The following is a 15,046-nucleotide window of genomic DNA, read 5'->3' as shown; positions in this document are numbered from 1 at the left end:
ACCAACCCCCTTCCTCCTTGAAGCCGACCCTGTGCAGACAATGCTGAGTTCCCTGTTCTGTGAACTCCCCTCATGCATCTGCTCATGCAATGTGAGTTGAGCACCTTTGTGCAAAGTCCCTGTACTCAGAGCTGGGGAGTCCAGATACGATTAAGACATGGTCCCTGCCTTCAAAAAGCATCTTGTGCTGTTGACTGTACCTTGTCAATCTTGTTCCTCTCTCCTGTCCACTGTGCCGGTGGACGCTCTAACCACTGAGCACCCTGGCCAGAGTGCTGAGATGCCTTTAATGTGTAATTTTTTATTTCTATGTGTTCTGTTTTGTGTACATGCATTTTTAATTTACATAAATGGTATTGTTATATATCTCAATTTCTTATATTTTTCCACTCAACATTATATTTTTAAGATCAATCCATATGACTACATGTATACTGAAGTCAATATTTCCAACTGCTACCCAGTACTCCCTGGTGCACCTGCCTCCTCTACCTACTGCCTTCCAACAACTGACATTCAGACTGTCTGCAGCCCCCAGCGTCCACCAACAGGGTCCCACACACACCCTCTTCTCGTCTGCAAATCTAGGTTTAAGTCAGCCCTGTCACTGCTCCAGGTCAGGCACCTCCTCCACCTTGCTCCTAGGAGGGTCTTCTTGACAACTGAAGAAAAACACCCAACATGAGCACATTTTTTTGCCAGTAGCAAGTTTTATTCTAAGCAACTGCCAAGTCATCAAAGGGGACACTCACACAGGACCCAGGAGCCCACTCCCGACAGCAGTGCGGCAGGCATTCAACACTCCTGGGAGACGAGCACCCACGTGCTTTTTCTCCATCATCTCTGGAACAGTCAACCCCAGAACTAATTGGGAAAGTGTGTCATTTGAACAACCTCAAGGAACAACTGGTCTAACAGGAACAAACTCAAGTACAAGCTGATACAAGCTGAACAACCTTAAGTAACAAAGGAGTCGTCTACCCTGTGAGGCTGCAGAACCCAGCGAGGACGCAGATGGAAGAGGAAGAGAGCTGTGGTGAGAAACCCAAGCACCGAGCTCCTGGGAGGAAGCAGCTCCGTACTCTCAGCTCCTTTCCCAGACTCCTCATTCTCAATGGGGGCTTTTGGGGTCCTCCCACGGCTCTCCCCCCCTCGGTCCTTTTGATTCAGTGAGCCCCATCCGAGAGTGCTAAGTCCCCTCACAATAGGGAGCCCGCGTTATGCACCCTGATCACTGGCCTAAGTGTGGGCAGGCTAAAGGAGGCCCAGAAACAATTCCCTCCCAGATGGCAGCAGTCCCCATGTTAGGAACAACTTCTACAACTTGGGAAGTTTAAAAAACAAGTGTCAGGCCGTATTTTCTTTAAATCAGCTAAAATCTAATTCCAAAAAGGTTCTTCAGAGCAAGGTGAGCAGTTCACTTAAATTACTTCTACTTGTTATTAACAAGGAGACTACAACAGAAGAGGAAACAGAGGGTTATGCTTCCCAGAGCTCTTCTGCACACCTGCTCATTCCTTTGGCCCGACTCCACCCGTGGGAAGACCTGAAACCCTGGGATAGACCCTCAAACCAATCCCAGTGCACAAGTATCAGCATGGATGGGAAAACCCGAGACTCGAAGGTGCCAAAGACACGGCAAACACAGCAGCAGGGTAGACAGCAGGGACAGGCCTGGCCCCGCCCCTCCTCCACACAGTTCTGAGGACTTGGGCTCGGCCTGCTGCTTGGCCAAAGATAGGCAAATCAAAATGACACCCCCAAGGAAGAAGTCAGTCCCTGACTCTGCACAGTGTCTCTTCGGGGGACCAATGCCAGCCCCCTCAGCCCCCCCGGACAGGCGGGGGGCTGGCACCCTTAGAGCAGGCCGTTGGGCCTGCCTGGCTCCGAGGCCAGCGCGCCTCGCTCCCGCTGGTGGATCTTCTGGTGCTGCAGGAGGTGCTGCTTCTGCACGAAGCTCCGCTCACACTCGGGGCAGGTGTAGGGCCGCTCACCCGTGTGGATGCGCTGGTGCCGCACCAGATCTGATGGGTGGCTGAAGCTCTTGCCACAGTAACCACAGATGAGGCAACTCCGGCTTTTCCTCCAGGGGATGTGGCCGGGCAGGGCAACCAGGCTGTTGGGCGAGAACCTCTCCTGGACACGCTGGCCACCACTGGGCCCCTCCTGCAAATGGCAGCGCTGGTGATTCGCCAGGTTCACCTTGCTGCTGAAGCTCCTCATGCACACGTCACACTGATGCTGCTTCCCCTTCTTGGACTGGGGCTTCAGCAGTGGCCTGGACCTAAGACCCTCCTCTGGCTCTGAGGTGGTGGAAGACTCCCATGATGGGTGGGCCCGCAGATAGGCCAGCTGCTGCTCACAGCGGAAGCTGAGCTCACACTCAGGACAATCGTAGGGGCCAAAATCTTCCCTATTCAGCTTCAGGGCCGGATTACATTCCGGAGCCAGTTGCACTGGCCTATTAGATTTCTGCTTCGGGGGGCCGTCCAGATTTCTGTCACTGCCAGGGTCTCTGCTGCCCTCAGTGGGCTCCTCTAGATTAGCGTCCCCGGCCCCTGGTTCCAAGAGGACAGAGCCCCCCTGAGTGTTCCAGAGCTCAGTCTGCTCCGGGCCCAGGAAAGCCGGCTCTTCCGCGGGGCCTGAGAGCTCTCCTGGAAGATCCTCAGAGCGTTCCGGCGGGTACTCTACCTCCTGCTTAATCACAACCCCTTCTGCTGCCAAAACAAAGAAAACCAACAAAAAAAGATCACATTATAGCACTTTTGGTTTCTTTGGAGCTAAACATATGTGAATCCCAGAAGGGCTCAAATCAAAGGATCAAGGGAATTAGAGACCGACTGGGTTCCAAAACCTGGAAAGGGAAACCTATCCTCAGGCAGAGACATGTGGGTGGGAAATCTGAATATATTCTTCTTACAGAACAATGTTATAAACGATAGTTTTTCTAAGTTTGTCCACAAATTATATTCAATCTCTGAAAAATGGCTAAATATACTGAAAAACTATATTTACTTAGGAGTGTTAAAGTAATAAAAATAAGATTAAAAACACACACACACAACTAAACCTATAGCTTAAAAGTTCATGTATCCAGCTGTTCTTCCTGCACACTCTCCCCAAATTACCTGGCTTATAAATGCTTTTCCTGTCTCTCACCCAGTCAGCTTCACTCCTGATGCTGTGAGCAACCCTATCCTCAATGCCCTGTGGGTTTTGACTAAAGTCCTGTGTAGGACACGAAGAAGTCCGATATGGTCATGAATCTCAAGGATTCCAAATAGCAGTAAGGAGTTCAGACACACGTAATAGGTGAGCTAATGATAATCATAAAAGAATCTAGAATAAGTAAATGCCACATGAGGCTACTGATGATCAATGTTTGGCAGTTTAGCAGTGGGAAAGCGCACTATAGACTGCAGGGAGTGGGGAGGGGAATGGAATATTCTGGAGCCACTCACCTGGATGGACACCACCAAGGCCTTCCTCCTCCAAGTCTCCCAGCATCTCTGTACCCAACTCCGCTTCTCCTTCTGGCTGGCCAAGGACCTCTGGGTTGGAAATAGCACAATGTGAGCCCAGGAGAGTAAACTCTCATTGCACACTAGTCATTTGCTGATGAACGAGGTGACCAATGTCAAGGAGTCAATATTAAATCTTCAAAGTACTGTTTCTGTCACTTTCCCCTAGTAGTTTGGGACAATTAGAAAATTATGGCCCATTGGAATGATGTATTCAGCTAACTGCGCCCTCGGTACCCCTTCATCAGTCCCCTGTGGCTCAGCAGGCAGGCACAGGAGCCCATCACTCATTCCACCAATACCACTGCGAAATGGCAGGCACTTATCCCCTACCTGTGACAGATAAGGCATCGGCCACAAGCAACACATGGCCCAGTGAGGTCACAGTAACCTTTCTGACCCATTTGCTACTTTCCTGCCCCCTCCACTCTGCTCCAGTCCCAGTGGCCTTCTTGACAACCTTCCATGAACCTGTTAGACTGTCAAACATTTTGTCTACCAAACAAAATGCATTTATAATGTAATAGCTAACATTTTGCATATCAAAATCTGTATCTATTAAGCAGTACTTCTCATCAACACAAAATAAACACCGAGACCACAACTGGCTGTGATTCCAGCCAAGTGCCCAGGACAATTTTTGGTTAGCCTGTACTGCCTGTCTCATCCCAGGTAACAAAGGATTCCTTATCAAATAGTCTTAAGCACTTGAAATATCATGAGGGCCTGGCCAGCATGGCTCAGTGGTTAAGCGTTGACCTGTGAACCAGGAGGTCACAGTTCGATTCCCAGGGTGCAGGCTAGGTCCCTGGTGGGGGGTGTGCAGGAGGTGGCCCATCAGTGATTATCTTTCATTGTTGATGTTTCTGTCTCTCCCTCTCCTTTCTTCTCTGAAATCAATAAAAAATATATTAAGAAAAAAAAATAGCATGAGGAGCCCTAGCTATGTTATACTATAATGCATATCATGACCTCTTATCTATTAGTAAATATTATCAAGATCTGACTATGTGACCACAGAGAAGGAAGGCATGACACCATGACCTTTCCTAATGTCTTGGTAAATTGAGGACCCGGAGACTCCCATTTTTCCACTCAGCACAGGCCAGGAATTGTGGGATGTCTGGGCGGAAAGGGCTGCTTACTCAGAGAGACTAGCGTCTCATAGTTGCTCATCATCACGTTTCTGTACAGCTCCTTCTGCCAGTCCTCCAGATTCTCCCACTCCTGCTCCGAGAAGCAGACTCCATCATTCTCGAGTGACCTGGGCAACTGAAATCGCAAATGTTACACAGTGAGTGCTTCCTGTCTCGGCCATTAGGGAAAAGCCACCAAGTGAGAATCTCAAATAAAAGGACTACCTTGGGGGCCTCCCCTGTGCTGCCCGGGGGCAGCCGCAGGACCCAGAAGTTCCTGTTCCTCAGCAGGTTCTCCATGTTCTCCATCCGCCGCTGCAGCAGCCCGTACTCCTGCAGCAGGGTCCCCAGCACGGCCCACTTGCCCTCCAGCTGGTTCCCGAACTCCACGGCTGTCTTCTCAAAGTCAGCCAGCTTCTTCTCCGCTGTCTCCATGCGTCTCTCCAGGCTCTGCAGCTGGGCAGCCTGGGCCTCCATCTTCTTCTCCACGGCCTGGAGGGCGGCCATCACTGACTGGAGTGACATCTCTTCGGCCTCTGTCTCTTGTGGGGGCGGCGAGGGAGAAGCCAAGGGTGTGGCACGGCGCTTCCTCCTGTGCTGAAGAGCCAGACCCGGTCGGTCAGTCAGCGCCACTTCCCAACACCAGGGAGAGTCCAGCAGACTCATAACGAGTACCTGGCTGCTACTTTTTAATTTAAAAAGTATGCTCTTTTGTATTCTGATACTGCAAATTGTACACATATAATAAAAAGTATGGAAAAATAGAGAGAAGGAAGGAGGGAAGGAGGATTATGTAAAATATGTTGTTAGAATATTGGTGTATTTCCTATAAGTTTTTTTTTCTTCCATCTTTTTTTGGTCAATGAAATTGAAATCATACTGTACATGTTTTGTTACCTGTGTCTCATACATAGCATATTGTCTAACACTTTTCTGTGTCAGGATTCATTTTTTAAACCAATTTCTCTCTGTTTGATATTTTGGGCTATTTGTGATGTTTTGCTGTGATGATATTATTTACATCTACTCCTGTCTCCACATTCCTGCCAGACTTCATAGTTGATCAGGTCCCTTTTGCTGAAACCTTTCAGCAGCCCCTTAAGGTTCCTTTAGCAGGACCTATAAGACTCAACTCATTCATCTGTGCACCCTGGCAGCCAGTATAAGTGAACAAATTCTTCATAATCATTCAGTGAAATGATCAAAGTCCTCTGACATTCTTCTTATACTTCTCATTTTTATGGTCTGTCCTTGACAAGAGGAAAATCACTGTGGCTGCAGCTCAACATGACTAAGTCCAATACTTGGGGAGTCCTCTTGAAGCTGTCCTCTTAGCCCCGCTGTCCTACTGCAGGTTCACATTTCAGTCCTAACCCCGCAAGACTCATCTCCTTTTATGTGGCACACTTTGTTCAAGGCTGCTTCTCTCACCACAATGAAGACATTGAGACCAAGACATTGAGAAGAAATATGCTTACAGGCCATTCAATGTCCCCTTTAGTGAACTACCTGCTAAAGTCTTGCCCACTTACTTTTGGGTTATCTGACTTTTCTTTCACGTCCCCTCGGATTTCACTGTAAATTCTGGACACTAATCTCTATCAGTTATATATGTTGCAAATATCTTCTCTTTATTTGTACCTTTTTTTTTTTACTCTCTTCAGTATTATTTGATCAAAAGTCTTTAACTTTAATGGAGCTGAATGTTATCAGTATTAATACTTTTATGGTTTGAACTTTTGTGTCAAAAGTTGTAAAACAGAAATCTAGAACCCACAATACAGTCTTCTAAATACTTTATAGTTTTGATTTTCTCATTTAAGTATTTACCTCAACTAGAACTGATATTTGTGGTGCAAGACTCAATTTTCATATGGGAAATCAACAGACCTAACACTACATAATGAAAAATCCATCATTTACCCACTGATCTGATCTGCTATCTCTGTCATAAGTCAAGTTTTCTTACATATGCTTGTTTCTGGCTTCCCTATTCTGTTCTACGGGTCAATTTTTCTATCACTTTGTCAATATTGCCATCTTAATGGCCATAGTTTTTTGATAATTATTGATATCTGGTAAGGAAAGTCCTACCTCCTTGTTTTACAGGAGTATATTGACTATTTTAGGCCTGTTGATATTCTACAAATTTGAAAAATTTCACACAAAAAAAATCTTTAGAGATTTTGTTTGGAGCTGCCTCAAATCCATAGGTAAATTTGAAAAGTGACATCTTTAGGATGAAATGTTTCAATCCATGCACATACTATACACTCCTTTTTAAAAGTATTTTTGATGTCTTTCAATATTTGAGCATATTTCCCAGGTACCTGTTCCAATCCTCAAATCCCAAAATTTAGAGGCTTAAGACAACAACATCTATCTTGCTCGTGCATCTGCAATTAAATGAGGGTTTGGCAGGGAGCTTGTGTCACCTGGAGCAAATAACAGGCAAGCAGGCACTGGGACCATCTGAGGAACCCCCAGCCACGCACAGAGGGCGCATGGTGACATTCTGCTTAGCAGCCCTACCTAAGGTCCCAGCCCCACCCACGGTCAGCACCAGAACACACTTTCATTACTAACAGGGTTTTGTTTTTATTTTTTTCTTTCTTTTATTATTCTTTCCTTCACCATTTATCCCTCTTCCACCTCCACCCCCATCACCTTGCAATCACCACTCTGTTGTTCGTGTCCATAAGCTCTTTTTTTCTTTTTGTTCAATCCCTCCACCACCACCTCTTTAAAAAAAAATACTTTATTGATTTTTAGCGAGAGGAAGGGAGAGGGAGAGAAAAAATCAATATGAGAGCGCAACATCAATCGGCTGCCTCCTGCACAGCCTCCACTGGGGAGCTAGCCCGCAACCCAAGCATGTGCCCTTGACTGGCAATCGAACCTGTATCTTTCTGGTGCATGAGACACCGCTCAACCAACTGAGCCACACCGGCCAGGGCAGTAATAGGGCTTTATGCCTTCTCTCTTTTCTTTTCATCAATCTCTCTATACATCAAAAGTATATATATGGGGTAGATATATGGGAAAAATTAATCATATCCTCTCTATATGTTCTGTCTACTATAATAGCCACTAGAAACATGTGGCTGTTTAAAGTTAAATTAATTGAAATTAAATTAAAAATGCAAGTTCCTCAGTCATACTAGCTACATTTTAAGTGCTCAATAGCCACATGTACCTTGTAGCTACTGCACTGAGCAGTGTAGACAGAATATTTCCACTATCTCAGAAAGTTCTTTGGAGATACTACACCCTCACTAATTGTTTCCTGCTTGATAAAATAATAAGGCAATATCAAAATCTTCTACTATGGTAGTGAATTTTCCTTGTTCTATCAACTTTTGTTTTATATATTTTGAGGCTACATAATTAAGTGTATATAACACTAGAAATGTCATATCAAGCTAGTAAATCGAGTCTTTTACCATTATAAAAATAGTACTAGTTCTCTATCTCTAGCAATATTAATATAGTTAAGCCTATTTCCTTCCTCCCTCTCTTCCTTTTTTTTGGTTAATTCTCTCCGGAGGGTATTTTTTCCATTTGATTTTAGAAAGTGGAAGGGAAGAGGGAGGGGAAGAGAGGAGAGAAACATCAATATGAAAGAGCCACATCAATTGGTTGCCTCCTGCATTCGCCCCAATTGGGGCAGGGAACCTGCAACCCAGTATATGCCCTTGACCAGAATAAACCTGCAACCCTTTGGATCAAGGGTCGATGCTCTAACCACTGATCCACACCAACAAGGGCCAATTTTCTTTTGATTAGTATTAACCTGGTATATGATTTCCTATCCTTTCATATTCAGTCATTTCCACAGCTTTATTCTGTATTGTATGTTATAAACCATACAGTTGAATTTCCCTCATCCAGCCCATCTTTTTTTCTTTTAACTAGATCATTCAGTCCATTTACATTTATTCTAATTATTGATGTATATTTATTTTGTACCTTTTCTGTGTGATTTATCCCATCTTTCATCTTCTTTCTTGCCTTCTTTTAGATGATTTTTTCCTTATTCTGTTATTCCCCCTCCTTTTTTTCTTTTAAAATATATTGTAATTGATTTTAGAGAGGAAGGGAGGAGAGATAAACACATGATGAGAGGAAATCATTGATGGGCTGCCTCTTGCACATCCCCTACTGAGGACCGAGCCCGCAACCTGGGCATGTGCCCTTGACCGGAATCGAACCCATCTGCAGGTCGATGCTCTCTATCCACTGAGCCAAACCAGCTAGGGCGATTCATGTTTATTTTTGTCAGACAGCTGGAGGTTCTACTTTAAATTAAATTCTCTGCTTGCAGTTTCTTGGACCATCCAGGTCATATAAATTCAGGCAATAAAACCATCTAAGAGTCATCAATTTTCAAGAGCCATCTTGCGCCCATCTCTCAGCACCAAGGTTTGACATATGTAACTTTCTCTGCAATCACCTGGGGCTAAGAGCTTTTAGTTCGTGAATGTTGCCCTTTGCCCTTTGGGTCTCAGCTTTATGGGATTCAGGCAGGAGGCTTCCTGACTCTCACCTTAGGCTTTGAGTTTTATCTTCTATTTTCCAGGCCCCTTGAGGTCATAAACACCACAGATGAATGTTCAGCAAAAGCCCTCAAAGTTGGTTTCAGAACCCTCCTTACCTCTTAAGAGCTCCCTCTTTCCCCTGGATTTTGGGCTCCAAGTATTCTTTACTAACATAAATATCAAGTATATTTGTGTCGTGTCGTGCCCCCCCCCCCCCCCCCCCCCCCAACGTTTTTAGTTGTTTTCATCATGGTACCTACTTGGCCACCCTGTCAAATGAGAGGTACAGAATCCTCATCTGAAGAGAAAATGCCTGAGAATAGGAATATGCTGAAGGACAATTTAAATACATTCTACAACGACAGATCCATAAGTTACTTAGAGCGTAGTTTTGAATTTTGGAGGATCTTTAAGGCTTCCTTTTAACAAGACCTGCTGATGCCATGCAAGTCGCTGTGCACTGACCAGCCAGGCAGAAGCACTCTGGCCGCTCGCCCGCTTGCCCTCCTGCCCTGCTTCACCACTAATCTGGCCCTGAGGAAAAGCCAGGTCTCTGACTGTATCGCCTTAGTTAAAGGAGTCAGATGAGGCAAATGCTGTAAACATTTGTGTCTTGTCTTCATAGTTCAACTTCAGCTTCCTTGAGAGCAAACACCGCTCTGCAAGCCTGCCAATCCTTCCCCTCCGAGTGCTCACCCCCTTCCTGCAAGAATCAAACAGCCCTGACCACCGCTGCTTCTCTCTCGCCTCTCTCCCTTCCCCTCTGTAAAATTAATAAAAACATATCCTCGGGTGAGGATTAAAAAAATAAAAAAAGAATCAAATACAGTGCATCTTGCTAGCCCTCAATTCTCACGAGATCTCATATGATTCTGAAAGTGTTTCTAGACCACGAAATGCTTGGGGCGCAGATGGGAGGCAGCGATCGATGTTTCTCTTTCTCCCGCCCCCTCTCTCTCCCTTCCTCTCTAAAATCAATAAAAACATATCCTCGGGTGAGGATTAAAAAAAAAAAAATCAATGAGTAAAAAAAAAAAAAATCAATGGGTTATAAAAAAAAACCCAACCAACCAATGAACGCTTAAATAAGTGGAACAACAGATCGATGTTTCTCTCTTTCCCTCTCTCTCCCTCCTCTCTCTATCTAAAAATCAATAATAAAAAAAAATTAAATTCCAGCCCTGGCCGGGTGTCGTCCGGATATGCCAAGGTTGCCGGTTCGATCGCCCATCAGGGCACACACACAAGAAGCAACCAATGAATGCATAAATAAGCGGAACAACAAATCGATGTTTCTCTTGCTCTTTCTCTCTAAATCAAAAAACAAAATAAAATAAACCAATTAAATTCCATCTGCCTTTTCCATCGCACATCCTCTCGCATGATCAAATCCACCACTACTTTCGAATAACAAGCGAATGTCAGAGCTGGCAGGAACCCTAGAGACTATCCAGCAACTAGTCCAACATAATTTAGGAAGAAAACGGAGGCCCGGCCCTGGGGGGTGGGAGCCGAGTTGCGGCTGGAAGCAGTTTCTTGCCTCCAAGCCCAGGACTCTCCTCTCCCCGAGCCCCGAGTCCCGCGGAGGGCGGGCTCGGGGGGGCGGGGGGACCCCCAGCCTCACCCACCAACCCGGGCAACTAGCGGCGAGCTGACACCTGTCCCCCGGGAGCGGCAGCCCAGCCCGCCTTCAACCTGCGGCTGCAGCCCCGCCGCCGAAGTCCGTAGCGGGACAATGTGGCCGGAGGGACCGGCGCAGCACAATGGCCGGGAGCGAGCCGCGCTGGCCGCCGAGGAGCGAGGAGCGCTCGGGCGCCCGGAGCAGCCGGCGGGCTCCCGGGCGGCGGTGGGGACCCAGAGTTTCCATCGCGACACCGCTCCGGGCGCCGCGGAGAGCGCGGGTGGGGACGGTCACACGCCCGAGAGCACGGAACTAGCCTCGCAGAAGTTTCCCGGCGAAGGCGCGTCGCTCGGGGGCTCCGGCCCGACGCGGAAGGGACTGGACAGGGGAGGGCAGAGCCGGGGGTCGCGGGGGCAGGTGGGCGCTCACCGGCGCAGCGGCAGCCCGGGGGACCCGCCCCGCCCCGCCCCGCAGCTCCGTCACCCCAAACGCGCCCCCGGGCCAGGGGGACTCTTACCCGAGCCGACGCCGACTCCGCCATGGCTGCCAGTCGCCCGTCCGCGGCGGGGCCGCGCCTGCTCTCCCTCGGACTGCGCGCGGGTCTGCGGGGCGTCCCAGCCCCTCCTCGAAGCCGCCACCAGCGCCGTGTTGACACAAGGCCAAGACCGGCTCCAGCCGCTCGTGCTCGGCGCGCGGGATTCCCATTGCGCCCCCGCGCGGCCGGAGGGTGAAGAGCAGCTCCGCGCGGAGGACTTGGTCCCTCCAAGTGTAGGTTCCAAAGTTAAGGCAAACCCAGCGGACTTTGTTTTTCTTATTTTACGTGCCCAGAACTCTGCTAGGTGCTTTGCGATATTCCAAAATGTATAAAACTCAGACTTTTCTCTGAGAGAACATGTAATCTAGTTGGGGAAAAGAGCTATGGTCCCAAATGGCAAGCGGTTGTATTCCAAAATGTTGCTTTCTAGCAGCTAGAAGCACACTTCCCATCTCAACAATGTGGGGTCAGGTGCCAAGGCCAACCCACCGTAGCCTATTCATTATAGTAATCACATGCCTTGGAAACCCCAAGATAGCCCTGATATCACATATGTAATCCAGTGCACATGCTGCATGTGAAATGATGCGTGTGGAGTTTTGCAACCATATTTGCCTAATTTGTGCCACATTGTCTCTGCAGAGACTTGCAATGAACTTCCACTTCCAATATAGACATAAAATGCTTCCCCTGAGAACTAAACTCTATGTTCACATGACCAAGTCCTTCTTGGCATGCAGGGCTCGGGTCAGACTTCACCTCTTCAGAGAGACATTCCCTGTATCTTCCTCTATCCCAGTCCTCAGTCTAGTTATCTTCCTCTGAACATTGTTCATAGCATTTATCACAATCCAAAATCACCTCATTTTTTTTTCATTTGTTTATATGGTAATTCACTAAAACGTCTCTCCCTCCTCGGTACTTCTATTTGCTCATAGACGTGCTCATAAATATTTTTGGGTGATTTAATAGCAAATCAGAGAGCAAGGCTAGGAAAAGTCACCTCCAAGAGAAGGCATGATGTCCAGGGCAACCACTTTGACAGATTGATTGAATCATTAATCTATTTAAAGAAGGGGCCATGTGGAGGAAACTAGTCAGCCATTGAGATATATCCAGAGTTTGATCTGCTCTCTCTGGCCAACAAAAACTTACTGCAGATACAGAAAATAATGTACAGAGATTGTGGAGATAGACATATCAGGACATAGAATACTGAGGTCATTAAGCGATCCAGGTAGAGAACTCAAACACCATTCCATTTCTATGTCCACCAGGCAACCTTATGCTGATGCTGGTCCCTGTGTATTGGGAGACAACAGGCAGGTCAGGCTGATGCAACTATCCAGCCCACCCTTGGAAATTATTAAACTGATACTCTGGCTTATCCATCAGTCAGTCTCTTGAGAGTCAGCATGATTCAGCATCCCTGACTGAGCCTGGAACTCTGGAAGAATATTTAGATCAAATTTCGAGTGTGCAAGGGAGGAAGCACCAGGCACTATTTTGCAGTGTCATGGGCTTTTGGAGATGGTAGCGCAAGGAGTTAGAAAGTGGGGCCAAGGAGTGAGACCAGCACCCCCACTTACTACATGTGGACTTTGGGCAAGTCATTAACTTATTGGCACCTCCAATTCCTCATTATTAGTGGGAAATAATAGCACGCATCTGAGAGCTGTTGTGCAGACTAAACGAGTTAGTTCAAGTCAGATGCTTACAGTGCAACCTGTCATAGTAAGAGCTCAAGATGCGCTCACGATTGCTATTATGTGTGTCCTAGCTCCTTCACTCACCAAGTGGTGTGGTTCATGTTCACTCTGCCTCAGTGTCTTCTCCCTGAGGATATGAAAACCATAGCCAAGGGTTTTTAATGGGGTTAAAATAAATGACACTGTGTAAGTAAAATGCTTATGTAGCTGAAGGCCTGGTATAGAGTAAGCACTCAATAACAGGCAACTTCTCATTTTGGTTTGTCTTTTGCTTTGTCAAGGTGCTAGAATTCACCAAGATAAATGTCTCCTTGCTGACTCTGAGAAGCCACCCATTTGTCCTTTCCCGATGACACACAGATCTTGACACATGCCTTTGAATAAACGTTTTTTTAGGAGTTCAAGCGGCAGTGGCAAGATTTATTAAAGTGAAAGTACACTCTCAGGAGGAGAGCGAGAGCGGGCAGGCTCAAAGAGCAACTATCAAATAAACTTTAAAATTAGGTTCACAATTATTCCCATTGGTGGTAATGTTATCAGAGAAATCAATATACTCATATCCTGTCATCTATAGAATGATTGAAACATGCAGAGGCCCTGGCCGGGTAGCTCACTGGTTAGAGTGCCCTCCTGATACCCCAAGGTTGTGGGTTTGATCCCTGATGAGGGCACATACAAGAATCAACCAATGAATGGATAAATAAGTGGAACAACAAATAGATGTTTCTCTCTAGAAATCAATAAATACATAACACACCCAGAGCTGAATGTGACCTTGAATCTCTCACTCACCCCCCCCCCCCATTTTTAGTGACAGAAATATTCTTTGAATTACAAATAATATAGTTTAAAATGCTTTAAAATATTTACCTTGACCTTTAAATTTTCTATTGCAAGTGTGATTTATAGTATATGTATTAGCATATATATGCCCAGACATTTTTTATCCAAGAAAGTTTACAGGCCACAGCTTTATTCCACTTAGTAGAGACCCTTTCTATTCTGTTCCCCTTACTATCCTAGTCTCTAGGTGGCAGGGACCATATCCTTTGTGTACCTTCTCTCTAAAACAAACACACACAGTGCTGGGGAGCATGCTCACTAGGCTGGAGGTCAGTGAGAATCCTAGCAGAATACGCTTGGCTCAAGCTGCACCACCCTGCTGTGTACGTGTGCAGCGGACATCTGATAATTTTGTCAGCTTAGCACTTCTCCATTCCTCTGGGCCCGTTACCTCATTCCCTTTGGGGACTCCTCCAGTTCTGGAAGGACATACAAGAAGCTCTTAGTAGCCTGGCCAGGTGGCTCAGTTGGTTGGAGCGTCATCCTGTACATCAGAGGGTTGTGGGTTCGATCCCTGGTCAGCGCAGGTACAGGAGGCAACCAGTCGATGTTTCTCATCCTCTCAAAAAAAAAGAAAGAAATGAAAACATCTTTGGGTGAAGATATTTTTAAAAAGCTCTTGCCCAGCCAGTGTGGTTGTGGTTGAGCATTGACCTATGAACCAGGTCACAGTTCCATTCCTGGTCAGGGCACATGTCCAGATTGTGGGCCCCAACCCTAGTGAGGGGCATGCAGGAGGCAGCCAATCAATGATTCTCTCATCTTTCATGTTTCTATCTCTCTCTCCCTTCTCCGAAATCAATAAAAATATATTAAAAAAAAAAAAAGCTCTTAGCTGTGGATGCTTTTCAACAGGGGATCAGGCAGGAAAATGATTGATGTTTCTCTCTCCCTTCCGCTCTCTAAAAAGCAATAAAACTATATGCTCGAGTGAGGATTGTCTTTTTCTTAACCACTTGAATTTTTACTGTGCACATTAGCTTTTAAATTAAAAGTTAATTTTAATTAACACACTATCAGATGGAGAATAAAAATCCACCCAAAGCAGGCCCTTCAGAAAGTGGATGGCAGGGTCCCCACTCGGGATCCTTGCTGCCTGGGAGAGGTCCATCTCGAGTGGCATCACCTTGGATAGCGCAGGGG

The 15,046-nt window shown here is 46.5% G+C and overlaps 1 protein-coding gene across 9 annotated transcripts; it reads right to left on the bottom strand.

The window, feature by feature from the left end:
- Window positions 1–682: 682 nt before the first annotated feature.
- ZNF212 (zinc finger protein 212) lies at window positions 683–14,468 on the bottom strand. Of its 9 annotated transcripts, none has more exons than XM_036328398.1 (6): window positions 11,334–11,469; window positions 8,627–8,718; window positions 4,883–5,254; window positions 4,667–4,793; window positions 3,462–3,551; window positions 1,858–2,717 (listed from the first exon to the last, which is right to left on the bottom strand). In XM_036328398.1, the coding sequence occupies exons 2-6, from the start codon at window positions 8,654–8,656 to the stop codon at window positions 1,858–1,860; spliced, it is 1,479 nt and encodes a 492-aa protein (XP_036184291.1). In that variant the 5' UTR covers window positions 8,657–8,718; window positions 11,334–11,469. The 9 variants fall into 9 exon arrangements, with proteins under 9 accessions (XP_036184283.1, XP_036184285.1, XP_036184286.1 ...); XM_036328399.1 differs by lacking the exon at window positions 11,334–11,469 and adding an exon at window positions 9,204–9,393; XM_036328390.1 differs by lacking the exon at window positions 8,627–8,718 and having other exon boundaries at window positions 683–2,717; window positions 4,883–5,381; window positions 11,334–14,468.
- Between the last annotated feature and the right edge of the window lie 578 nt (window positions 14,469–15,046).

This window comes from Myotis myotis, unplaced genomic scaffold (assembly GCF_014108235.1).
Source record: "Myotis myotis isolate mMyoMyo1 unplaced genomic scaffold, mMyoMyo1.p scaffold_m19_p_11, whole genome shotgun sequence".
NCBI lineage: Eukaryota > Metazoa > Chordata > Mammalia > Chiroptera > Vespertilionidae > Myotis > Myotis myotis.
This window is presented reverse-complemented; position numbering and strand designations above follow the sequence as displayed.